General features: G+C 41.5%; 1 protein-coding gene and 1 long non-coding RNA gene across 11 annotated transcripts in view; one reads left to right on the top strand and one right to left on the bottom strand.

The window, feature by feature from the left end:
- The window catches only part of ABI1 (abl interactor 1), a 128,710-nt gene extending 114,887 nt beyond the window's left edge, over window positions 1-13,823 (bottom strand). For 3 of the 10 annotated variants that reach the window (XM_027592310.1, XM_027592306.1, XM_035729098.1), the window contains exon 1: window positions 13,534-13,806. In XM_027592310.1, the coding sequence (XP_027448111.1) occupies window positions 13,534-13,650 (117 nt within the window). In that variant the 5' untranslated portion in view covers window positions 13,651-13,806. Of the gene's footprint in view, window positions 1-13,533 lie in introns of all 10 variants that reach the window. The other 7 variants (XM_027592311.2, XM_027592302.1, XM_027592303.2 and 4 more) reach the window with 4 other exon arrangements.
- A 7,287-nt stretch (window positions 13,824-21,110) lies between these two features.
- LOC113923081 lies at window positions 21,111-23,278 on the top strand. Its single transcript, XR_003520163.2, has 3 exons — window positions 21,111-21,151; window positions 21,656-21,826; window positions 22,917-23,278. It is a non-coding gene; the product is annotated as an uncharacterized LOC113923081 (long non-coding RNA).
- The last annotated feature ends 1,978 nt before the right edge of the window (window positions 23,279-25,256 follow it).

The following is a 25,256-nucleotide window of genomic DNA, read 5'->3' as shown; positions in this document are numbered from 1 at the left end:
GTCGTGAGATCAAGCCCCACATTGGGCTTGGGACTCTCTCTCCCTCTGTCCCTCCCACTCGTGCACGCACATGCTCTCTCCCTCTCTCTCTAAAATAAATAAATAAATCTTTAAAAAAAAGTCTACCATTAAAAAAAGAGAACTAAACAGAGTTCAATGAATTTTGCACATTATAAGTTACTGAACACAATTTCAGTGCAGTAGTGATGATGACAAATAAAACAGAACAGGTTAAAGAGTGAATGCAGGGGTGCCTGGGTGGTTCAGTCGTTAAGCGTCTGCCTTCAGCTCAGGTCATGATCCCAGGGTTCTGGGATTGAGCCCCACATCAGGCTCCCTGCTCTGCGGGAAGCCTGCTTCTCCCTCTCCCACTCCCCCTGCTTGTGTTCCCTCTCTCTCTGTGTCTCTCTCTGTCAAATAAATAAATAAAATCTTAAAAAAAAAAAAAACTAAATGCAAAGTGAGGGATGGAGAAAGGTGTAGACAATAATTTTAATAAAACTCTAAGCAACAGGGGCACCTGGGTGGCTCAGTCGTTAAGCGTCTGCCTTCGGCTCAGGTCATGATCCCAGGGTCCTGGGATCGAGCCCCGCATCGGGCTCCCTGCTCTGCGGGAAGCCTGCTTCTCCCTCTCCCACTCCCCCTGCTTGTGTTCCCTCTCTCACTGTGTCTCTCTGTCAAAGAAATAAATAAAATCTTTAAAAAAAAAAAAAAACTCTAAGCAACACAGGTAAAAGAGGTCAGTTACTACATGGCTCTATGAAGTCAAAGGATAATTTTCTCATACGGGAAAGACTTGAGATGTTTTGATTCCAACTGCACAAATTCAATAGAGAAGGAAATATATAAGAAGTGTAAGCCTTCTGAAAAGGTAAGAGAAAATGGCACTCAGAGCAAAGATAAGGACTGACCCTAGCTAGGAGGAAGGACATCTCTCCTCCATTACAAGAAGGAAGTACAACAAGTTGGATAAGGATGCTAGTAGGCTTGGAGATGTAGCGCTAAGAAATTACATGTCATATAATGAGGACCATTTTCTTTATGGAATAAAAGATTAGAAAGAAAAGAGATTTTAAAAGGGAAGAGAAAATTTAAAAGTTTACGGTGAGCAGAAGAATATACTGATGTGAAAAATACAGTGGGATTGCTGGGCTATGTTAAGGGCCCACTTTTGAGTAGTAACCATGATTTTAAAATGGCACTCACAGGGACACCTAAGTCAGATGGGCACCCAACTCTTAATTTTGGCTCATATCATGATCTGGGGGTCATGAGATGGAGCCCCTCATCAGCTCTGCACTCAGCAGGGAGTCTGATTCTCTCTCTCCCCGTCTCCTTCTACCCCCCCATCATGCTCTCTCTAAAATAACTAAATCTTTAAAAAAAATAAAAAATAAAATGGCACTCATAAACCCTTTCCAGTACACAACTTTTTAAAATATGTATTTGTTATTGTCTTAGGTTGCTAATATTTGAACCAAGAAGTATCTTTTTCCACATGATGCATTATATACATTTCGAGTTTACCTTTCTGGAAGACATTAATTCCCCATGGCACAAATAGAAAGGGTTCTCAAAAAGCACCATGCTTGGGGCACCTGGCTGGCTCAGTAAGATTCTTGATCTCAGTGTTGTGAGTTCAAGCCTCACGCTGGGTGTAGAGATTACTTAAAAAAATTTCAGGGGCGTCTGGGCGGCTCAGTCAGTTAAGCGGCTGCCTCTGGCTCAGGTCATGATCCCAGAGTCCTGGGATCGAGCCCCACATCGGGCTCCCTCCTCGGTGGGAAGCCTACTTCTCCCTCTCCCACTCCCCCTGCTTGTGTTCCCTCTCTCGCTGTGTCTCTCTCTGTCAAATAAATAAATTAAAAAAAAATTTTTAAAATCTTAATTAAAAAAAAAAGCACCATGCTTGCCCTTCCACAAAAGGGAAAAATAAAATTTATCAAATGCAATTTTATCACAGCATGTAGAAATTACTACTAGGAATTAAATATAAAGTATTCAGGAAACACGTGACTTAAAGGTAAACTGAATTTTTTCAATATACGTTGTCTTTAGCACAGTATTTTTGTTCCCTTTAAGTTTCAAGGAGATAAATAAAAATCTGCTCTAATTAAAAGCAGCTGAGAATATCCAGATGCACATCTTGCATACTATGCTTCATTTAAGCTCTGAATAAGAATTCACATTTGAGGGCGCCTGGGTGGCTCAGTTGGTTAAGCGACTGCCTTCGGCTCAGGTCATGATCCTGGAGTCCCGGGATCGAGTCCCACATCGGGCTCCCTGCTCAGCGGGGAGTCTGCTTCTCCCTCTGACCCTCTTCCCTCTCGTGCTCACTATCTCTCATTCTCTCTCTCTCAAACAAATAAATAAAATCTTTAAAAAAAAATTAAAAAAAAAAAAAAGAATTCACATTTGATTTAATAATTAGATAATCTCACAGAAGTTTCAGAATGTTTTTAGTTTTTAAAATATATTATGAAAAAAAAACCGGGGGGGGGCACCTGGGTGGCTCAGTCGTTAAGCGTCTGCCTTCGGCTCAGGTCATGATCCCAGGGGCCTGGGATCAAGCTCCACATCGGGCTCCCTGCTCGCGAGAAGCCTGCTTCTCCCTCTCCCACTCCCCCTGCTTGTGTTCCCCTCTAACTGTGTATCTCTCTGTCAAATAAATAAAATCTTTAAATAAATAAATAAATAAAAATAAAATATATTATGACTGAAATATTTTCTGCCTTAATATGAGTTTACCAACTATACAGCATAAACTTTCAACACATTTTTTAAAGGCTGTACACAGAAGTGGTTTTTTAAAGATTTTAAGTAATCTCTATACCCAACATGGGGCTCAAACTCACAACCCCAAGATCAAGAGTCACAAGCTCCACCAACTTGTAACTGTCTAAGCCATTGTATATTTCTAAAAAGTTTAAAATTTGTGCAATTACCATATTTAATATTACTTTGGTAATTGGGGGGAAATTAAGCTTATATATAAAATGAAAAATTAGGGGTGCCTGGGTGGCTCAGTCATTAAGCATCTGCCTTCTGCTTGCATCATAATACCAGAGTCCTGGGATCAAGTCCCGCATCAGGATCCCTGCTCCGTGGGGAGCCTGCTTCTCCCTCTCCCACTCCCACTGCTTGGGTTCCCTCTCACTGTGTCTCTCGCTGTCAAATAAATAAATAAAATCTTTAAAAACTAAAATAGGGGTGCCTGAGTGGCTCAGTCGTTAGGCGTCGGCCTTCGGCTCAGGTCATGATCCCAGGGTCCTGGGATCGAGCCCCGCATCGGGCTCCCTGCTCCACGGGAAGCTTGCTTCTCCCTCTCCCACTCCGCCTGCTTGTGTTCCCTCTCTTGCTGTGTCTCTCTCTGTCAAATAAATAAATAAAATCTTTAAAAAAATTTAAAAAAAAACAAAATGAAAAATTAGGCTCTAAGCCTTATTTTCTATCAATTTACAATGAAATTCTGAGTATATGTTCATACCTGGAATTTCCTCATTACACTGCAATATAATGGTACTACAGTGCAAACTTAGTTATATATTTCACAACAAAAGAGTATTATAAACCACTCCTACGTGTATATATGCCAAAGAACTGCAAGGAGGCACTCAAATAAATACCATACATGAATATTTATAGCAATACCATTCACAGTAGCCAAAAGGTAGAAACAACTCAAACGTCCATCAATGGATGACATATACTCAGTCATAAAAAAGGACTAAGTACTAACACATGCTATAAAATGCTATAAAATGAATGAGTCTCAAAAAATATTATACCTACTATGAAGAGAAAGAAGCCAGAAACAATCGTATAATTCCACTTATATGAACTATATAGAATAGGTAAATTCAGAGAGAACAGAAAGGAAATTGGTGGATGCCAGGTACTAGGTGGGTAGGGATAGGGACAAACCGCTTAATGAGTACAAGGTTATTTTGAGGGGTGATAAAAATGTTTTGGAACTAGATCAAGGTGATGGTTGCACAACACCGTAAATGTACTAAATACCATTGAACTACATACTTTAAAATGGTCCGTTTTATATTATATGAATTATACCTCAATAAAAAAATTCCACTTGGGAGCTCCCCCCTACTTGCTATGTGGAATGATCCCAGATTCATGAATTGCTTAATAAAGCCAATCAAATCCTCAAAAAAAAAGAACTTCCATTACAAACCAAATAATATAGCTATATCTAATCAACCTGTGGCAGGAATCACTAAGAAAATTAACTATAAGTTAAAAATATGTTGGGATGCCTGGGTGGTTCAGTTGGTTAGGCATCTGCCTTCAGCTCAGCTCAGGTCATGATCCCAGGATCCTGGGATTGAGTCCCACAACAGGCTCCTTGCTCAGCAGAGAGCCTGCTTCTCCATCTGCCAGGCTACCTGTGCTCTCTCTGACAAATAAATAAATAAAATTTTTTTAAAAAATTAAAAATGTGTTAACTGTAAATATATATATTATTTTAGAGCTCTTTACTTTCTGTCACAAGTAAATTATAGTAACATTCATTATCTTTTTTCTCTACTTATAAAAGTTATGCAATGGATTTAATAAGCCTTTACATTTTAGTGGAATATACTAATATATTTATGGATGAAATGATATGTAAAAGATAAGCTTTTTAATAATGGTAGGGAGATTTAAGAGGAATATAGATAAAAAGAGACTCACCATGAGTTAATACCTGTTAAAGGTGGGTGATGAACATTTAAGGTTTCATTATATAGTCTCTCCATTTCTGAATATGTCTAAAATTTTCCATAATAAATTTTTAATTATTGTGTTAATTATTAGTAAAATAAGATTTTAAATTAGTTTCTTTATATATTAAGTTATATTTGAAATAATCCTACCAATATTCTTTAATCAACATAAATCACAATTCTGCCAACATTTGAAGTTGCTAAAGCTCAGATACATATCAAAATTAGAATCTATTTGGGGCACCTGGGTGGCTCAGTCGTTAAGCGTCTGCCTTTGGCTCAGGTCATGATCCCAGGGTCCTGGGATTGAGCCCCGCAGCAGCCTCCCTGCTCTGCAGGAAGCCTGCCTCTCCCTCTCCCACTCCCCTTGCTTGTGTTCCTGCTCTGTCTGTGTCAAATAAATAAATAAAATCTTTAAAAAAAATTAGAATCTATTTGATAACAAATACACATTATCTTTCTAAGGATGTTTTATTTTGCTTTCAGATTTTCTTCACAAACTTCAATTTACTACGAACTATTTCTAAGAAAACTTCAGCTGACACAGTGGTAACACTAAAAAACTTCAATAGAAAATTTCAAGTCTCCTTTCTAAGGAATTAATGTTTACTGATCAGATCAGCTATTTCCTTTAAAAATGAAATCCACAGGTGCCTGGGTGGCTCAGTCGGTTAAGCATCTGCCTTCGGCTCAGGTCATGGTCCCAGGGTCCTGGGATTGAGCCCCACATCAGGCTCCCTGCTTGGCGGAAGCCTGCTTCTCCCCCTCCCACTGCCCTGCTTGTGTTCCCTCTCTCGCTCTCTCCGTCAAATAAATAAATAAAATCTTTAAAAAAATAAAATAAAATAAAAATGAAATCCAGGGGCGCCTGGGTGGCTCAGTTGGTTAAGCTTCTGCCTTCGGCTCAAGTCATGATCCCAGAGTCCTGAGATGGAGCCTGGAATCGGGCTCCCTGCTCAGCGGGAAGTCTGTCTCTCTCCCTCTCCATCTGCCAGCTCAAGCTCTCTCTCACTCTCTCTTGCTCTCAAATAAATGAAATGAAATGAAATAAATCCAGGGATGCCTGGGTGGTTCAGTCGGTTAAGCGTCTGCCTTAGCTCAGGTCATAATCCCAGGGTCCTGGGATTAAGTACAGCATCGGGCTCCTTGTTCAGCAGGACTCTGCTTCTCCCTCATCCCCGTGTTCATGTTCACTATCTCTCTCTCTCTCTCAAATAAATAAATAAAATCTTAAAAAAAAAACTTTAAATAAATAAAAATAAAATCCAATAATTACTATTTTCCAAATTTTTTATCTTCTCAATGCTGTAATTTTTTTTTTTTTTTAAGTAGACTCCATGCTGGGCTCCAACCCAGGGCTGGAAACTCATGACCCTGAGATCAAGACCTGAGCTGAGATCAAGAGTTGGCCGCTTACCGACTAAACTACCCAGGCACCCCTTAATGCTATATATTTTTTTAAATCCCTTATTTTTTGATATATTGTCTTAATAAATAATTGGGGACTAAAAAGTTTCTAGTTCTGGGGTTTGACTATTATTTCTTCTAAAATCAAACATTTCAATGGAGATCAAAATCGACACAAAAAGACATTAGAAAAACTATACAACTCCCCCAAAATTCGAACTTTTTTTTTAAGTTTTTTTTTCTATTTTTTTCCCCAGTAATCTCTATAGCCAACATGGGGCTCAAAGCCACGACTCAGAGCTCAAGAGTAAGATCAAGAGTCGCGTGCTTTTCAGACTGACTGAGCCAGCCAGGCACTCTTCAAACTTTTTTAATGCCCCTAAATTAGCATTTAACTATTACTTTAAACTTACTTTTCATACCAACATGGAATTTTTATGGAATTCCATCTACATAATCTAATGTTTGATTCAACCTCTTCTCCCAATGTTAGTGCTCTTCCTTTCTGGCTAATATATTTGTCTGTTAACTCACAGATGTAATTCCTAGGACAAATTTCATTCAAGACAGATATATAGGTTTATTCTAAATAATTGGGATTACGCTGGATTGGAAATGGCAGGGTTATTCCAACCACAAGCACAGATCAGACCTCCATTTGTTCAAATACCTTTCTTCCACTAAAGAAGTATTAGCATTCTTCAGCTATCAGAACCAAATGGAGGAAGCAGAAGCACAAAGAAAGAATTAAAAAGTGTCATCATCCTGAGGGACTAGGATGTCCAAAAGACACAAGCATGCTAAAACTCAGGATCTAAACAGATCAGGACTAGATCAAAGCACCACAGGTAAAGTTCTTACTAGTATGAAGGTTACAAAAAGAAAAAGAAGAAGACATTAGTTTTATTTATTGTTTTTAAGATTTTATTTATTTTGGGGCACCTGGGTGACTCAGTCGTGAAGCGTCTGCCTTCGGCTCGGGTCATGATCCCGGGGTCCTGGAACTGAGCCCCGCATCGGGCTCCCTGCTCAGCGGGGACCCTCATTCTCCCTCTCCCACTTCCCCTACTGTGTTCCCTCTCTCACTGTCTCTCTCTCTCCGTCAAATAAATAATTTTTTAAGAGATTTTATTTATTTGACAGAGAGAGACACAATTAATAAACATGTTGTGGGGGCACCTGGGTGGCTCAGTCGTTAAGTGTCTGCCTTCAGCTCAGGTCATGGTCCCAGGGTCCTGGGATCGAGCCCCACATCGGGCTCCCTGCTCAGCGGAAGCCTGCTTCTCCCTCTCCCACTCCCCCTGTTTGTGTTCCCTCTCTCGCTGTGTCTCTCTCTGGCAAATAAATAAAATCTTTAAAAAAATAAATTAACAAACATGTTGTGGCATGGTATAGATCAATCTAACAACTAATTGAGGATCTGCCATAAAATTACCTAAAGCCCTGATTTGAAAAAATAAATAAAATTTAAAAATAAAGTCCTGAGGCACATGGCTCAGTTGGTTAAGCGTCTGCCTTTGGCTTGGATCATGATCTCGGGGTCCTGGGATCAGGCCCCACATGGGGATCCCTGCTCAAGGGGGTGTCTGCTTCTCCTTCTGCCTCTGCCCCTTCCCCCACTCATACTCTCTCACTCGGTCTCTCTCAAATAAAGTATTTTTTAAAAAAGCCCTGTATTTACTTCAAATATAATTGTTGTAACATTGGTTTCACATGCACATCATTCAGTATTTGTATATACTGCAAAATGATCACCACAATAAATCTAGTTAACATCAATCACCACACAGTTATAATTTTTTTTCTTCTTTCCTGTGGTGAAAATTTTTAAGATCCATTCTCTTAGCAACTTTCAAATGCACAATTCAGTATTAACTATAGTCACCACACTGTACATTACTAAAAGCCTATTTAATTCATTTAGATTTCCAACCTAGATCTCTAATTTCACTAGCCCCTGCTGTACTCAAAATGCAAAGCGCAATTCTAAGAATTACACCATTTCCAATCCATCCTAATCTCCTTAATCATTTTGACTGTCTTTACCTGAACCTAGTTCATGTGGAAATCAGAAGTAACCATATTTTAAGACTTTTTTGTTAACACTGTTTAAAGATTTTATTTATTTGAGAGAGAGAGAGAGAGAGAGAGAGAGAACACAAACACGAGCGGGGGAGGGGCAGAGAGAGAGGGAGAAGCAGACTTCCCGCTGAGGAGGGAGCCCAATTCGGGACTCAATCTCAGGATCATGACCTGTTCCAAAGGCAAAGCTTAATTGACAGAACCACCCAGGCGCCCCTGTTAACTTCCACTAATTATTCTACAAATTTTCTTATCACAATGGCAAAGCTGAATCAGAATTTAAAAAATTCAATGTTTTAAGGATGTATAGAAAGGATGTATAGAAAGGAAAAGGATGTATAGAAAGGAAAAGAATCCACTAAGCTCAATGAAAAATTAGCCTGATTCCCATAATTCAGCACTTTGGTGATGAAGGCAAGCCCCCAAATTACAAACATACCTGTTCTTATATTTCCAACTTGGAACTCAGAAGAAACGATTAAATAGTTGTTAGGTTCCTAGACTTGCCCAACAAGAGTCTAACTATCCCATGACATTTCTTTTTTTTTTTTTTTAAGATTTTATTTATTTACTTGACAGAGAGCGAGCGAGAGCAGGAACACAAGCAGGGGTAGTGAGAGAGGGAGAAGCAGCCTTCCCGCTGAGCAAGGAGCCCGACGCAGGACTCATGACCAGAGCTGAAGGCAGACGTTTAACAATTGAGCCACCCAGGCACCCCTCCCATGACATTTCTTTCTTTTTTTTTTTAAGATTTTATTTATTTATTTGACAGAGACGGAGACAGCGAGAGACACAGCGAGAGCAGGAACATAAGCAGGGGGAGTGGGAGAGGGAGAAACAGGCTTCCTGCCAGGCAGGGAGCCTGATGTAGGACTCGATCCCAGGACCGTGGGATCATGACCTGAGCTGAAGGCAGAAGCTTAACGACTGAGCCACCCAGGTGCCCTCCCATGACATTTCTGAATTAGTCTCTTGAGTTCTAGACTCATTAGAGTCTGGAGACAGTGTGATATGGTAAGAGTGTAGCCTGTGGAGCCTCTCAGAGTTAGGCAGAAACCCTGACTGCCAATTACTAACTGTATAATCAAAGAAAATTCATTTAACTTTTCTGACTTCTAATTTCCTCATCTGTGAGAATACTGCCTATCATGGAGAGTTTTTGTAAGGATTAAAGATAATACAAATCAACCAGCAAAGACTATGACACAGTAGGTACTCAATAAATAGAAGCGATTATAGTACCCTCTTCACACCAGCTTTTTATCCTCTATACTAGGGTAAATACCCCATTCAGTCAGTATTCATTAAAAGGAACTGAGAAGGGGCACCTGGGTGGCTCAGTCGGTTAAGCGTCTGCCTTCGGCTCAGGTCATGGTCCCAGGGTCCCGGGATCGAGCCCCACATTGGGCTCCCTGCTCTGCGGGAAGCCTGCTTCTCCCTCTCCCACTCCCCCTGCTTGTGTTCCCTCTCTCCTTGTGTCTCTCTCTGTCAAATTAATAAATAAAATCTTAAAAAAAAAAAGGCACTGAGAATATGGAATCAGAAAATCTGGGTTTGATTCCAGACACTGTATAATACAAGATACGGAACTTTAGGCTAGGTATTTGATGCCTCTGAACTGCAGACTGATCATCTGTTAAAAAAAAGAAAACCATAGAATTACTGTAATAATTGACATTATTTATAACTGGCATACATTGTACAGTATCACCAATGTTAGCTTTTACCTACTCCAAAGTATTCCTTCTCAAAAATTACCTGCCTTCCAAGATCAAATGTGCATAATGAGCAATAAGCATAAGCTAACATCAGGGAAAAAGGAAAACAAGGTAAACTAAGTAGCTCACTGATGATATCCCCTTCACACTTCATACTCCCAGACTTTAGAATATACTTGTTAGGGTCGCCTGGGTGGCTCAATCGCTAAGCGTCTGCCTTCAGCTCAGGTCATGATCCCAGGGTCCTGTGATGGAGTCCCGCATGGGTTTTCTTGCTCAGCAGGGAGCCTGCTCCTCCCTCTGCTGCTCCCCCTGCTTGTGATCACTCTCTCTCTCTGACAAATAAATAAATAAATAAAATCTTTAAAAAAAAAAAAAAGTCCCAGATTTAAAAAAAAGGAATATACTTGTTAACCCAAATGCAGCTCTGATTGGGGGAATGCCAGGCAGAAAAATTAAATTAACAAGTTAAGTTGTATGGAAGACTTGTATGTCTTTCCCCAATCTAGCAATCTGCATGCTGAGAAACCTTTCTTAAGCAGTTTCTAATCCTTTTCACCTAGCTTACCTTCCTATTCCTCAAAACAGTTCCCATGACAAAGGCAATACAGACCCTAAAGTAGAGCAAAGAGAACCGGCCAGAAGAGTGTGTGCAAGTTGAGGAGTATTGTCCTTTGACATGACCCATCAGAAAAACTCAAACTAAAGACAGAAAAAGGCAAAGATTATTCCTCATGTCTTTATAAAAAATATTTTATATTTTGAATATTTCCCCATAGCAATTTCAAAAGCCCCATCCTTTTTACAATAATAGACTCTTTTGAGAAGTTTTGCTATTAATAAAACAATTTAATAATTAAAGTCAACAGGACCCGACGAGCTGAGAACGTGCTCTAGGCTCAACTGCACTATAGCCAAAAGAACTTGTCTGCTAAACAACTCACCTGAGCTGAACTGTACTTCCAAACTGTAGGAAAACAAAACGAAAACTGAACTCTCAGGATAAAAATCACCCAGGCAATAAATTAACTCATCCTGGGTATAAAAAATTCTCAAAACACAAGTGACTGCATATTTTCCCTGAGAGGTGGCATGTTTACGTAGGATGTTGGTTATAACCCAATCAGGGTCACAGAAAGGATATAGAAAGATCTCAAAAGACATCTAAATGGGTATTTCTAGCACTATTTGTTTCCTATTCACAGCACCAAAGTTAGCAGCACAGCATGTCACAAAGACAGCTACTATATCAACTTCCACAGTCTCCATCATCTTCTGAGCCTTTCTGAGCCTGACCCCACCTGAGCATCTCAGGAAGGCAGTTAGTAGCCTGCATCATGTTGCCCAAGGTTTCAAGGCTACTAAAATAAACAGTATGTGTGAATTTCATCTCCCCCTCCCCCCCCCCCCACCACAGGAAAATCAGAATACCTCACTGGTGTCAAGTTTAGAACAACCAAAAACAATTTGGGGCCACTGGCAATGGCTATGGCACCATGGTACTAACATGTTTAACAGAGACTACAGGAGAAATACCATGATTTATCTTAACTAGGAATATTACCAATAAAGTTTAAAAGTGTTTCAGAGCTACATGATAGTGGCAAGAGAAGAGAAACAAGCTCAGGGAGGAAAAAAATGAAAACCTTAGAGCACACAACTACCTGAAAAAAAAGTAGTCGACAGACAAGTTAAAACACGTTTGCATTTGCCAACACATAGCAGTTACCACACCATACATTTGTCAGATTTCCCAACAGGCAAAACAAAAGAAGCCACCCTTTTATGAAGTACTTATTTACTGACTTCTACAAGAAATGACTTTTCTGGATTGGGGGCAAATTAACTTCCTGTGCTTTTACTGACTTTCAAAATCTTCAAAACCTTCAGCCTTATCAGGGGATAAATTGAGATTCACCTCAATTTTAAGGCTTTTCCTGTCAGCTTGCATACGCGTTGTATGTGTTAACATCGAAACTACAAGACCACTTTTCTCTTTGAAAACGATATTCACGTTCCTATAGATTTTAGAATATTTTTCTAAAAGGCTAACTACAAAGTTTGCAAAAACAAGTAATACAGTAGACCGTGGTGGGCATTCAACAAGTTTATCAGAAGTCCTACTAAAGTAAAAGCTTGAAGAAGTTTATGAGATAAACTCCTACTGTTGATACTGAAGATAGAATGTTACTAATATGGAAATTGAGAAATATTCAAAATATTCTGAAAACAGTATCTCCTTCTAAAACTAAAAGCATTTGCCAACACAGAAAACTACTGGTTCTTAAAAATGATAATCACATGGGAGGCATTTCTATAAATACTTAAGTTCTGAATCGCAATAACCCGATTCTTTCAAAACACGTTTGGGTTATGTCTTATACTAACAAGACAATTTTTGATGCCATTATATTGATACAAAGGACTCCCTGCTCTTTATTTGCTTCTACAGCAAACTGTTGGTTTACCCAGTTAAATAAATATCTACAAACCAAACTACAACATAAATCACTTTCAATTATTAAAATAAAAAACGAGAATCTGTCATAAATAAGGGCTCAAGAATGCCCTAATAAATTTACAATAACATTTAATCTTATGGTCCTAGGACTAAATATGTTCGATAATCTATCTGGATTCATATTCTATGCATTTACTTAGGTCGGAAAGAGAAAAACCTCAGAAAATAAGCAACGGGCAGTTACAACCGTTCTATTTTAAGTTACTTATAAAGACAACAGTTGAAGAACTTTTGGGGAAGAGAGAGTAAGAGATTTTCCCAAGTAGTTAAGAACAATTTACGTTTTATAATAACGATAGTCCTAACAACCTCTAGAATACATGATGGTGGGGCGGAAGTGAAAATGATGAGAGGGGGAAAAAACCCGACATGAAAACGGACAGCCAGGCAAATTTACAAACCTTCAATTAAAGGAATTTTGAGATTCACTTCTCTTACACGCCCTCCCTCACTCCCCACCCGCTTCCTCCTCTCTTCGGGGAGGTCTGTGTAATGTGACTCATGACAAATTTTTTTAAAAAATAAATAAATAAAAGACACACCCTCTGGGTTGAACTGACATAATCGCCCCCACCCCACCCTCCCCCGACACACACCCCGCTTTTCCTCTCCCTTCTGCCGCTCCTCCCCGCGCCTCGTCCCTGCCCTTTCCTCTCCCCGTCCAAGACCCCTCTCGGGACCGAGGGGCAGCCGGCTCTCCCACACAGGAGTCCAGCGAATGGAAGGCGGCCGAGGGCAGCGCGCGACCCGGGGGGCCCAGCCCGAAGGGAGGCGGACAGCAGGAGGGCGCCGGGCTGCGGCGGCGGCGAGCTCCGGGTTCCCTCGCCCATTTTCTCTCTCCCCTTCTATCGGTTTCAACCACCACAGCCACTTCCTGTATCGCAGCCCGACTCCCTCAGCCCGGCCACTTGCTCTCCCCGGCTGGGGGTTTGGGTTGGGGTTGGGGTTGGGGTTGGGGCTGAGGCAGCCGCTGAGGTTAGGGCAGTTCCCCACCCCGCCCAGTGGGCTGGTCACTCGGGCGGCAGGCTGTGGATCCTCGGCCCGGCCCGCCAGCGCCCGCCCGCGCGCCCGCGCTCCTCACCTGTATGTAGTTGTTTTCACAGTAGTCCGCCACCCGGGTCAGATTCTGGTAACTCTCTATCAGCGCCCTCTTGCCAGACGGGATCTCCTCCTCTAGTAACATCTGCAGCTCTGCCATTTTCCACCCCTCTGCATCGCTTCCTCTCGCGTTAAAGAGACAGAGGCAGCAAGGTCCGCGGAGGACCCGAGCACCTCACAGCCCGGATACAAACCGCCTACCGCCCTCCCGCCTGGTATTGTGGGACGGCACCTCCTCCTCTTCCTCCTCACTCTCTCCACCCCGCTCCACCCACTTCGCGCAGCCGCCTCAATCCCGTTCTCTCGCGAGCCCTCACGTTTTCCCTCCTCTTCCCCGCGACCACGGGATTTTTTTTCCTTTGCAAGGTCTTCGGGAATTGTAGTCTCTCGCGGTCTAAGCGGCCCACCGAAAGCGCATGCGTTTAGGGGGAGCCTCCGAAAAAGAACGGGGAGGAGCGTAAAGGACAGCCCAGGGAGAAAGTTCAAATGCGAAGTTTCCCGACATCTCCGGCAGGTGGCGCCACAGGGTGACTCTAGAGAATAAAATCCTTTCCCCGAGAAGGCTGTGAAAATTGGCAGAATTTGCTTGATTAGGAAATGTCAGTGAATTAGAGATACCAATTCTGATACGGGATTAAGAAGGGCTAGAATATGAAGGGCGCCTGGGTGTCTCAGTTGGTTAAGCAACTGCCTTCGGCTCAGGTCATGATCCTGGAGTCCCTGAATCTAGTCCCGCATCGGGCTCCCTACTCGGCAGGGAGTCCGCTTCTCCCTCTGACACTCCCCCCTCTCATGTGCTTTCTCTCTCTCTCTCTCTCATTCTGTCTCAAATAAATAAATAAAATCTTTAAAAAAAAAGAAGGGCTAGAATATGAAGAAATCCAAACTTTTACTTCCTCTTCTCAGACATAACGCGACTCAGGCTTTACTTTCTAAAATTCCTCCACCCTCAATTTTTCATTTAAAATTTAGCAAACATTTATCATTGCCAGCTCTGTACCAAGCAATGTACTACACACTGGGGGTATGAGTTGAAGAATGATACTCCGTACCTGTAAAGACTCACAATTTAAAAATAAATACACATAATTTCAGTGTTATCCCATCCTAATCGCTTTTTCTTTGTCTCTTCTTTGCAAATATCTCCCTACACTTTTGAAGTTAGGTATGCATTATCTAGGTTGCAGAAAATTATTTGGTTGTCTTTTTTTATCAACTGCTTTGTAATAGTGTAAAAGGCCCTATATCTCAAGATTTTCGTTTCAACAAGAACATTAAATGCTTTTGATATAATGAGCTATGAATAGTGGTGTCCAATGGCCAAAAAGCAAACTAATTAAAAATCATTTAAAAATCCGTATTTCATCTCTCCACTAAGTCATTTTTTTTTAAGATTTTATTTATTTATTTATTTGAGAGAAAGAATGAGAGAGAGAGCACATGAGAGGGGGGAGGGTCAGAGGGAGAAGCAGACTCCCTGCCGAGCAGGGAGCCGGATGCGGGACTCGATCCCAGGACGCTGGGATCATGACCTAAGCCAAAGGCAGACGCTTAACCATATGAGCCACCCAGGTGCCCTAAAGCTTCTTTTTTTAATTAAAGATTATTTTTTAAAGAGTTTATTTATTTATCTATTTGACAGAGAAACACACAGTGAGAGAGGGAACACAGGCAGGGGGAGTGGGAGAGGGAGAAGAGGTTTCCCACCGAGGAGGGAGCCCGTTGCGGGGCTCGATCCCAGGACCCTGGGATCGTGACCTGAGCCGAAGGCAGACGCTTAACCACTGAGCCACCCAGGCGCCCCTTAATTAAAGATTTTATTTATTTATTCATCAGAGAGAGAGAGAGCACAAGCAGGGGGAGCAGCAGGCTCCCCACTGAGCAAGGAGCCCAACTCAGGACTAGATCCCAGGACCCCGGGATCATAACCCAAGCGGAAGGCAGACGCTCAAACCAACTGAGCCACCCAGGCATCCCAGCAATAAAGCTTCTGCAAGGAAATATCAAATAACTTCACAAGTGTGGGGTAGGCAAAGATTTCTTAACCAGGATAAGTAAGCACTGAAAAATAAAGAAAAAATGGAAAGACTGCTTTTTAGTGAAGTGTGAAGGTGAGACATTACATTCATTTCTAAAGCTGCTGTAACAAATTACAACAAATTTAGTGACTTAAAGCAACACTAATTTATTATCTTCACAGCTCTGGAGGTCAGAACAGTCAGCTAAAATTAAGGTGTCGATAGGGCTTTGTTCCTTCTGGAGACTCCAGAGAATATGTTTCCTTGCTTTTCCAGGTTCTGGAAGCTACCTGCATTCTTTGGCTCATGGCCCCTTCTTCCATCTTCAAATCAGCAGCAGAGTGTCTTCAAATCTCTGACTTTCCTTCTATAAACACATTCTTCCTCTCTGACTCTGACCATCATTCTTCCTTATAAGGACCCTGTGACTACATACATCCCCAATGGATAATCCAGGATAATATCCCCAGCTCAAGATCCTTAACTTGATTACGAGCCAAAGTCCTTTTTACCATATAAGTTAATATACTCATAGTTTCCAGGGATTTCCAGGGATACTATTAAGGGGTGCCTGGGTGACTCAGTCCATTAAGCGTCTGCCTTCAGCTCAGGTCATGATCCCAGGGTCCTGAGATCAAGTTCTCTATCAGCACCCTGCTCTGCAGGGAGTCAGCTTCTCCCTCTCCCGCTGTCCTTCCCCCCTGCTTGTACTCTCTCTCAATCTCAAATAAATAAATAAAATCTTTAAAAAAATACTATTAAGAAAGTGAAAGGATAAACCACAACATATACATTTGACAGAGAAATCATACCCAGGATATAATTTCTTTCATTATTATGTTATGTTAATCACCATACATTACATCATTAGTTTTTGATGTAGTGTTCCATGATTCACTGTTTGCGTATAACACCCAGTGCTCCATGCAGAACGTGCCCTCCTTAATACCATCACCAGGCTAACCCATCCCCCCACCCTCCCAGGGTATAATTTTTAAAAATTCCTCCAAGTCAATTTAAAAAAAGACAATTCACTAAAAATTGGACAAAAGAAGACAACTACATTTCACAAAAGGCCCATAAATATAGGAAAAGGTACTCAACTCATTATTCATCAAGGAAAGGCAAATTACAGCCATACTTGGGGCACCTGGGTGGCTCAGTCCATTCGTGTCAGCCTTCCGCTCAGGTTATGGTCTCAGGATCCTGGGATCCAGCCGGTGTGGGGCTCCCTGCTCAGTCGGAAGTCTACTTCTCCCTCTCCCTCTCCCTCTGCAGCCCCCTTCCAACTCAGGTGCACACTCTCTCTCTCAAACAAGTAAATAAAATCTTTAAAATAAATAAATAAAGCCATTCTAAGATAACACTGCACTCCACCAAGATGTAGTGTAAATTTTTTTAATTTTATTTATTTACTTACTTAGAATGCCCTTGGGAGCATGTGCACACGTGTGCCCAAGCTGGAGCTGGGGGAGGGGCAGAGGGAAAGGGAGAAAGAATCCTAAGCAGCTCTGCCCTGAGCCAGGACCCTCACACGGAGCCTTATCTCATGACCCTAAGATCATGACCTGAGCGTAAATCAAAAGCCCCATACTTGGGGCGCCTGGGTGGCTCAGTCGTTAAGGTTCTGCCTTTGGCTCAGGTCATGATCCCAGCGTCCTGGGATAGAGCCCCGCATGGGGCCCCGCATGGAACCCCGCATCGGGCCCCGCATCGGGCTCCGCATCGGGCTCCCTGCTCGGCGGGAAGCCTGCCTCTCTCTCTCCCACTCCCCATGCTTCTGTTCCCTCTCTCGCTGTGTAAATAAAGTCTTAAAAAAAAAAAAAACAGGGGCGCCTGGGTGGCTCAGTTGGTTAAGCGACTGCCTTCGGCTCAGGTCATGATCCTGGAGTCCCAGGATCAGTCCCACATCGGGCTTCCTGCTCAGCAGGGAGTCTGCTTCTCCCTCTGACCCTCTTCCCTCCCGTGCTTTCTATCTCTCATTCTCTCTCCTCTCAAATAAATAAATAAAATCTTAAAAAAAAAAAAAACCCATACTTAATGGGACTGAGCGGCCCAGGCACCCTGTAGTGTAAATTTTGTTTTTGTTTTTCTTAAGATTTTATTTATTTGAAAGAGAGAGAGAGAGAAATAGCGACAGAAATACCAAGAGAGAGCACGAGCAGGGAGGAGAGGGAGAAGCAGACTACCCGCTGAGCAGGGAGCCCCATGCAGGGCTCAATGCGAGGCTTCATCCCAGGACCCTGGGATCATGACCTGGGCCGAAGGCAGACGCTTAACCCACTAAGCCACCCAGGCGCCCTGTAGTGTAAATTTCAAAAGACTGCACTACACACCCATTAGAATAGCTAAAATAAAATATTCTAATAGCAGACAATAGTGAGAATGAAGAATGATTGGACTCTCATACCTTACTAGCGGCAAACTGCTACAGCCCCTTTGGAAAGCAGTCTTCACAGTTTCTTATAAAGCCAAATATATACCTAATATATAACCTAGCAATCCTGCTTGTAGGTATTTATCCCAGAGAAATGAAAATGTATGTTCACACAAAAACCACTATTTGAATGTTTACAGCAGCTATATACACAATCACTAAAAGCTGGGAACAACACAAATGTCCTTCAACCAGCTATGGATAAACAAACAATAGAATACTATTCCGCAATAAAATGTAATAAACTATATATGCATACAAAGTCATGGGTGAATCTCAAATGCAATTTGCTAAGTGAAAGAAGACACACACACACACCTACGTATTGTATTATTTCATTTATATGAAATTTTAGAAAAGGCAAAACTTCCGTGATAAAAATTAGATCAGACTTTGCCAGAGGCCAAATTCAGACACAAATAAACTTTTACAGGTGATTAAAATGTTCTAGATCATGATTGTAGTGAGGGTTACATGACTAAATACACTTCTCAACCTTTATTAAATTGCACACTTACAATCAGTGAGTTTTATTGTAACTAAAGTATACCTAACTGAAGCTGACCCCAAAGAAAATACAAGCAGAAGAAAAATCCCTTGCTTCAAATATTAAAGAACAGGGAAAACATTACATATTTTTGTTAGCTTTGATACAGGATAAAAAATCATCCAACCCAGAAAGATAGGAGACAACTTGTTTTTCCAAGTTATAAAGGTGACTAAATGGTGGAAAGTTAACATTAAAAATTGCAAGCAGACATGATGACACTAAGTTATGAACATCATGAAAACTTTTGGGTCCAGTTTCCCTCCCACAATGTACACTTACACTATTTACTGATTTAGCATATTTCTTATTTTTTAAGAGTTTTGGGGTTCTTTTTGTTTTGTTTTAAAGATTCTATTCATTGGTATGCCTGGGTGGCTCAGGTGGTTGAGCGACTGCCTTCGGCTCAGGTCATGATCCTGGAGTCCCGGGATGGAGCCCCACATCGGGCTCCCTGCTCAGCAGGGAGTCTGCTTCTGCTTCTCCCTCTGACCTTCCTCCCTCTCAGGCTCTCTCTCTCTCTCTCAAATAAATAAATAAAATCTTTAATTATTTTTTAAGATTTTATTTATTTATTTGACAGAGAGAGAGATAGTGAGAGCAGGAACACAAGCAGGGGGAGTGAGAGAGGGAGAAGCAGGCTTCCCGCCAAACAGGGAGCCCGATGTGGGACTCGATCCCAGGACCCTGGGATCATGACCCGAGCCGAAGGCAGATGCTTAACGACTGAGCCACCCAGGCGCCCAATAAATAAAATCTTTAAAAAAAAAGATTCTATTCATTTAATTGTCAGAGAGAGAGTGAGCACAATCGGGGGAGCGGCAGGCAGAGGGAGAAGTAGGCTCCCCGCTGAGCAAGAAGCCCAACTCAGGACTCCATCCCAGGGCCCTGGGATCATGACCTGAGCCAAAGGCAGATGCTTAAACAACTGAGCCACCCAGGTCTCCCTGATTTAGTATTTTTCTGTGGGTTTTGTTTTAATATGTTAAAATGAAATGTCTTTCAAAGAAATCCCAACAGAATAAAGAATAAGAGTGTATTAAACTACATGATGTATACTGAAGGCTCAAGCTGAAAATCAGACCTTATATATTTCATTTCGTGGATGTCTAGTCAAGATAATCAATTTGGTCATGAAAAACAATTTGTAATTGCAAATTCTGCACATACACATGGGGATAAATGGAAATTTCACACATTCAACTTTGAAATAGCAGATTGCTGATAATCATAAAGACCTTACTTCAGAGGGATTAAGAGATGTGCCAGGAAAGAATAATTTGGACTCTCTTGGTACAAGATTGCTTCTCGTGTTATCTGGGATACAAGTGATACTGCCTACTTAGTGAACGTCAGACATCTGCACAGTTAATTCACAATATTGCATCCCAGGATCCTAAATTAGAATTGTGTGGTCAACAAACCAGAATATAGCCTAGAAATGTGGTATAATGGAAGGAAACCAGGAGTCAGGCAACCAGGCTTCTTCCCCCACCATCCCTCCTGTCTCCATCCACGACCACTATGTGACATGATCACATTCTCTACCAAAAAAAGTGTGTGTGTGTGTATGTGTGTGTGTGTGCGCGCGCACATGTGTGTGCTAGTCTGCTCAGGCTGCCAAAACAAAATACCACACATTGAGCGGCTTAAACAACAAATTTTATTTTCTTACACTTCTGCAGGCTAGAAGTCCAAGATCAAAGTGTCAGCAGATTTTGTTTCTCCTAAAGCCCCACTCTTTGGCTTGCAGATGGTCATCTTCTCATTATGTCCTCATGTGGGACCTTTTCCCTGGTGTCTATGTCCTAATCTTGTCCTTTTTAAAAAAAATATTTATTTGAGAGAGAGAGGGAAAGGGAGCAGTGGGAGAGGAGAGAGAGAATCCCAAGCAGACTCCAGGTTGAGTGTGGAGCCCAGAGCGGGGCTCTATCCCATGACCCATAAGATCACAACCTGGGCCAAGACCAAGAGTCAGGACACTTAACCAACTGAGCCACCCTGGAACCCCCTAATCTTGTCTTTTGATAAGGAGACCAGTCATACTAGATTAGGGTCATAGCCTATGATCTCATTTCATCTTAATTACCTAGTTAAAGGCCCTATCTAGGGGTGCCTGGGTGGCTAAGTCGGGGTTAAGCATCTGCTTTTGGCTCAGGTCATGATCCCAGGGTCCTGGGATTGAGCCCCAAGTCAGGCTCCCTGCTCAGTAAGCCTGCTTCTCCCTCTCCCTCTGCCTGCAGGTCCCCCTGCTTGGGCTCGCTCGCTCTCTCTCTCTCTCTCTCTGTCAAATAAATAAATAAAATCTTAAGAAAAAAAAAGGCCCTATCTCCAAATACATTCACATTTAAGGTACTTGAGGTTAGGATTTCAATATATGGCTTTTGCAGGGGACATAATTCAGTTCATTACAGGTCATTCTAGGATTAACTGACATCCCAGGATTCTACAACCCTCCATTATTACCCCTCTTTGCTTCTTTTCAAACTAACAATAGCATCCCGGAATCCTCAGAGAAGGAGGGTGAATAGAATGCTCTGTTTAAACAGTTCAGCAAGGCCCACACAAGATAGGAGGATTTTAGGAGATAGAATGAATTGTAAACCCTCCTTCAAATTTTATTATAATTGGTTGTAGAAATTCTTTTATACAGAGTCATCGTATTTGTAGCACGCCAGACCCACAGGCTAGTTTTCGGGCAGGTCTGATTATTCCTTTAACGTGGGGGAAAGTCCTCCCTTAGACACGTTAAGTCAAGCCACTTCACAGTGGCAGTGTCATTTTATTTTATTTTTTTAAAGATTTTATTTATTTATTTGAGAGACAGAGACAGAGAAAGAGAGAAAAGCAGACTCCCTACTGAGCGGAGAGCCCAACATGGGGCTCGATCCCAGGACGCTGAGATTATGACCTGAGCCAAAGGCAGACGCTTAACCAACTGAGCCACCCAGGCGCCCCGCCAGTCTTATTATAGAGTGGAACAAGCTGTTATCATGAAATAATTAAAAATTAGCAGTGGCTAAAAACGCAAAGTTCCTGGAGTCCTGTGGGGAAAAATATAGCCTTTAAGTACAATCTCGTGTTGTTTTTTCTTCTTTCCCAGAAGCTGTAATATTTCCAGCATGGCTTGAGTGTATTAATCACTTGTTAATTTTGGAAGCTGCTGAATCAACACAACCTCCTCCACCTCTCATTTTCAACTTCAATAAGATGCTGCGGGCCTTGGTGACAACAGAACTGTCCCCAGAACCGTTGACCCTGCCAACAATAACAAGTACCTCACTCTTTCTTTTTTTTTTTTTAAAGATTTATTTATTCATTTGACAGAGAGAGACACAGCGAGAGAGGGAACACAAGCAGGGGGAGTGGGAGAGGGAGAAGCAGGCTTTCCGCTGAGCAGGGAGCCCGATGCGGGGCTCGATCCCAGGACGCTGGGACCATGACCTGAGCCGAAGGCAGATGCCTAACGACCGAGCCACCCAGGCGCCCCACGTATCTCAATCTTTGAACCTAGCTGAGAACTGGATAATCGTGGCCCTTCCCTGAACTTTGTCCTCCAACCCTTCCAGTGGTTTTATAAATCCCTTAGTGCTGGAAATATCTAGAATGATTTCTCTTTTCCCTACAAATGAACAAAATAATATTTAAAAAGTTCTAAAGACAAATGGCAGCCCATGTAAAGTTAGTATATCTTTAGTTGGAAGTTACAGAAAACAAAACCCAAGGTAGCATAAGAAAGAAAAAGACAAAAGGGGAAAAGAGAAAAAGAAAAAATAAGTTCTCGTTACGAGAATTCAGGCTCACTCACAGTACTCAAAACTTCCAATGCAGTCAGTCCTAAGAAAATACTTGTGCAAGTCATTGGGAAGGGCATCAGGAACCCAGGCAAGTATTCTCATTTAGTGCCCTGTATCTTTGCAAAGTTTTTTTGTTTTGTTTTTGCTACCCTTTGTAAATGGCGGAGATCAAGGCAAATTTGTGTCCCCAATTTTTCATCTCCACCATTCAAGAAGCCAATCCTCCTCTCAAATCCCTCCGTTCCACATCCACATTCCTCAAAAAGAAAATCTGGTAAGAGCATTAGCACTGACAGCAATGCCCTGAGATTGGTGTGGGAAGTTTCCAGAGAGAGTAGATAATCAAAGGAAATAGAGTTTCAGGTGTTCACTGCAAGTGGGGAAACTTTTACAATACATATCTATGTGGCCTGGGTGCTACCTGTGTCATTGTGCAAGTTACTCATACACAAGAACATCTGGTTTCTCCCCAGGAGTTTATGCTGTTCCTGTTTGTTGTTGTCGTTTGTTTGTTTAATGACTTCTCCAAGCTAGTTCTGTAATGTCTGTATTCTTTGTCATTTGTAGCCACTGAACTCAGTGTCTCCTGGGCACGGGCACAACTCTGCATGGATTCGTGGTATTCTGGATTTCCAAAAATATATGTTGCGGTTTTTCAAAACCCTTTGTGGACATCTCATTCTCCAGATTTTCCTTAAAAAATTTTTTTTCAAGCTCTTGTTTTCCCTATTATGGCTGCCACAGCCACTGCAACGGTAAACAGTTAAAAGTGGTTTTCAACAAATACATAGGATTGTTGGTGCTAAGTGAGTTCTGAGTCAAGTGAAAGGTAAGTCCTGAGAATGGGGATTTTCCAGGGAGCTGCCAGCAAGGTCAAATAGCAATAATTCTCTGGGCATCGAACTTTTGGGGGCTTTCCCAACCTGTTCTTCCCCATCCAGAGGCTGCTAGGATGATGCTTTTCAAAGCAGTATGATTGTAAGACAGTTTGTTTTCAAGGCGACTGCAGAGCTAGGGAGAGAGGGATGGAAATAAGGCAAGTTCAAACAACACAAAGCTTACTGTTTTTACTGAGATTTAGCTGTTTTTCTTTTTCTTTTAAGATTTATTATTTGCGGCACCGGGGTAGCTCAGATGGTTGAGCATCTGCCTTCAGATTAGTTCATGATCTCAGGGTCCTGGGATCGAGCCCCAAGTCAGGCTCCCTGCTCAGTGGGGAGTCTGCTTCTCCCTCTCTGTCTGCCACTCCCCCTGCTTATGCTCTCTCTCTCTCAAATAATAGATTTTATTTGTTTATTTGAGAGAGAGCACACACAAGAGGGGGGAGGGGCAGGGAGAGAGAGAGAGAGAATCTCAAACAGACTCCCACTGAGCCCAAGCCAGAAACCTGACTTGGGATTCAAGATTATGACCGGAGCCGAAATCAAGAACCTGAGGCTTAACCAATCGAGCCATCCAGGCACCCCTCAGCTTTTTCCTTGAATCAATGCTCCTTTATTTCCACAGTTAATTTTTTTTTAAGATTTTATTTATTTTGGGGCACCTGGGTGGCTCGGTTGGTTAAGCATCTGTCTTCGACTCAGGTCATGATGCCAGGGTCCTGGGATCGAACCCCCGCATCTAGCTCCCTGCTCAGTGGGGAGACTGCTTTTCCCTCTCCCTCTGCTGCTTCCCCTGCTTGGGCTTTCTCTTGAGCTCTCTCCCACTATCTGTTGAATGGAGAAATAAAATCTTAAAAAAAAAAAAAAGCAACTGCAAACACAAGAAGAACTAGAAGTGACCACACATGCCCAGGGAAAGGCTCTGAAAGGACTTGAGAAGACTTTTAGTTTTACCTCAGGCTGATCCTCCCACAGACAGCCTACAACAATCAACAAACAATAACAATAAACAAAAACAAAACAAAAAACAGGAAACCCTGGGGCCAGAGGAGAATCTGACATCCAGAGTTACCACATTATTAGATTCAAATGCCCAGTATTCAACAACAACAACAACAAAATCACATGGCATACAAAAAACAGTAAATATGGTCCATTCAATGAAAAAAACAAAACAATAGCAAATGTCACTCATATAGATCTAATTAATGGCACATATACTAGAAAAAGACTTTAAAACAACTGTTTTTAAAGATGCTCAAAGAACTAAAGAAGGATGTGGAGAAAGTTAAGAAAGCATTATGTGAACAAAATAAAAATAGAAAATCTAAAAAGAAACCAAAAACAACTCATTTGCATTTGCCTACTACTTAGTGATGTTTAGGATCATTTAATGTGCTTATTGTCCATTTGCCTATCTTTTTTAGAGAACTGTCTATTCCAGCTCTTTACCCATATTAAAATCTGATTATTTTTTTGTTGTTGGGTTGTGGGAACTAGTATTTCAAATCAGGGGGAAAAGATGGATTATTCAATAATGGAGGGCAACTGGGTAAAATTCTATAAAAAATTTAAAAATTGTCACAACTTTCCATGTTTGTTTCTTAAAGGGAAATAAAATATTTGGATAAAAATGCAGACCTTTTATGCACCATAACCAGTCCCTCGACCCATCAAGGCAATCACTACATAGATTTATTGTTTCTCTTTTTATTGAAAAATAACTTTATATACTAAGTTGGCATAAACAATTTGTAATTCTGTTTTCTGTATTTTATATATTCTAAAAATTTATTTTTTCACTTAACATTATCTTCTCAAGATTCATAGAGTCTAGCGTAGTTTACTCCTTTTCATTGCTATATAGTATTTCATCGTTCCTGCGTTCCATATTTCATTATGTATTCGCCATTTGAAGGTATTTTGGTTGTTTCAAACTGCTTAATACTACAAATGGCTCTCTGATGAATATCCTTATATCTGTCCCCATGCACACACGGGTGAAAGTTTTCTAGAATTTATGCTA

This window comes from Zalophus californianus, chromosome 9 (genome assembly GCF_009762305.2).
Source record: "Zalophus californianus isolate mZalCal1 chromosome 9, mZalCal1.pri.v2, whole genome shotgun sequence".
NCBI classification, from domain to species: domain Eukaryota; kingdom Metazoa; phylum Chordata; class Mammalia; order Carnivora; family Otariidae; genus Zalophus; species Zalophus californianus.
The sequence above is the reverse complement of the archived record's forward strand: the minus strand, read 5'-3'. Positions and strand labels throughout refer to the sequence as shown.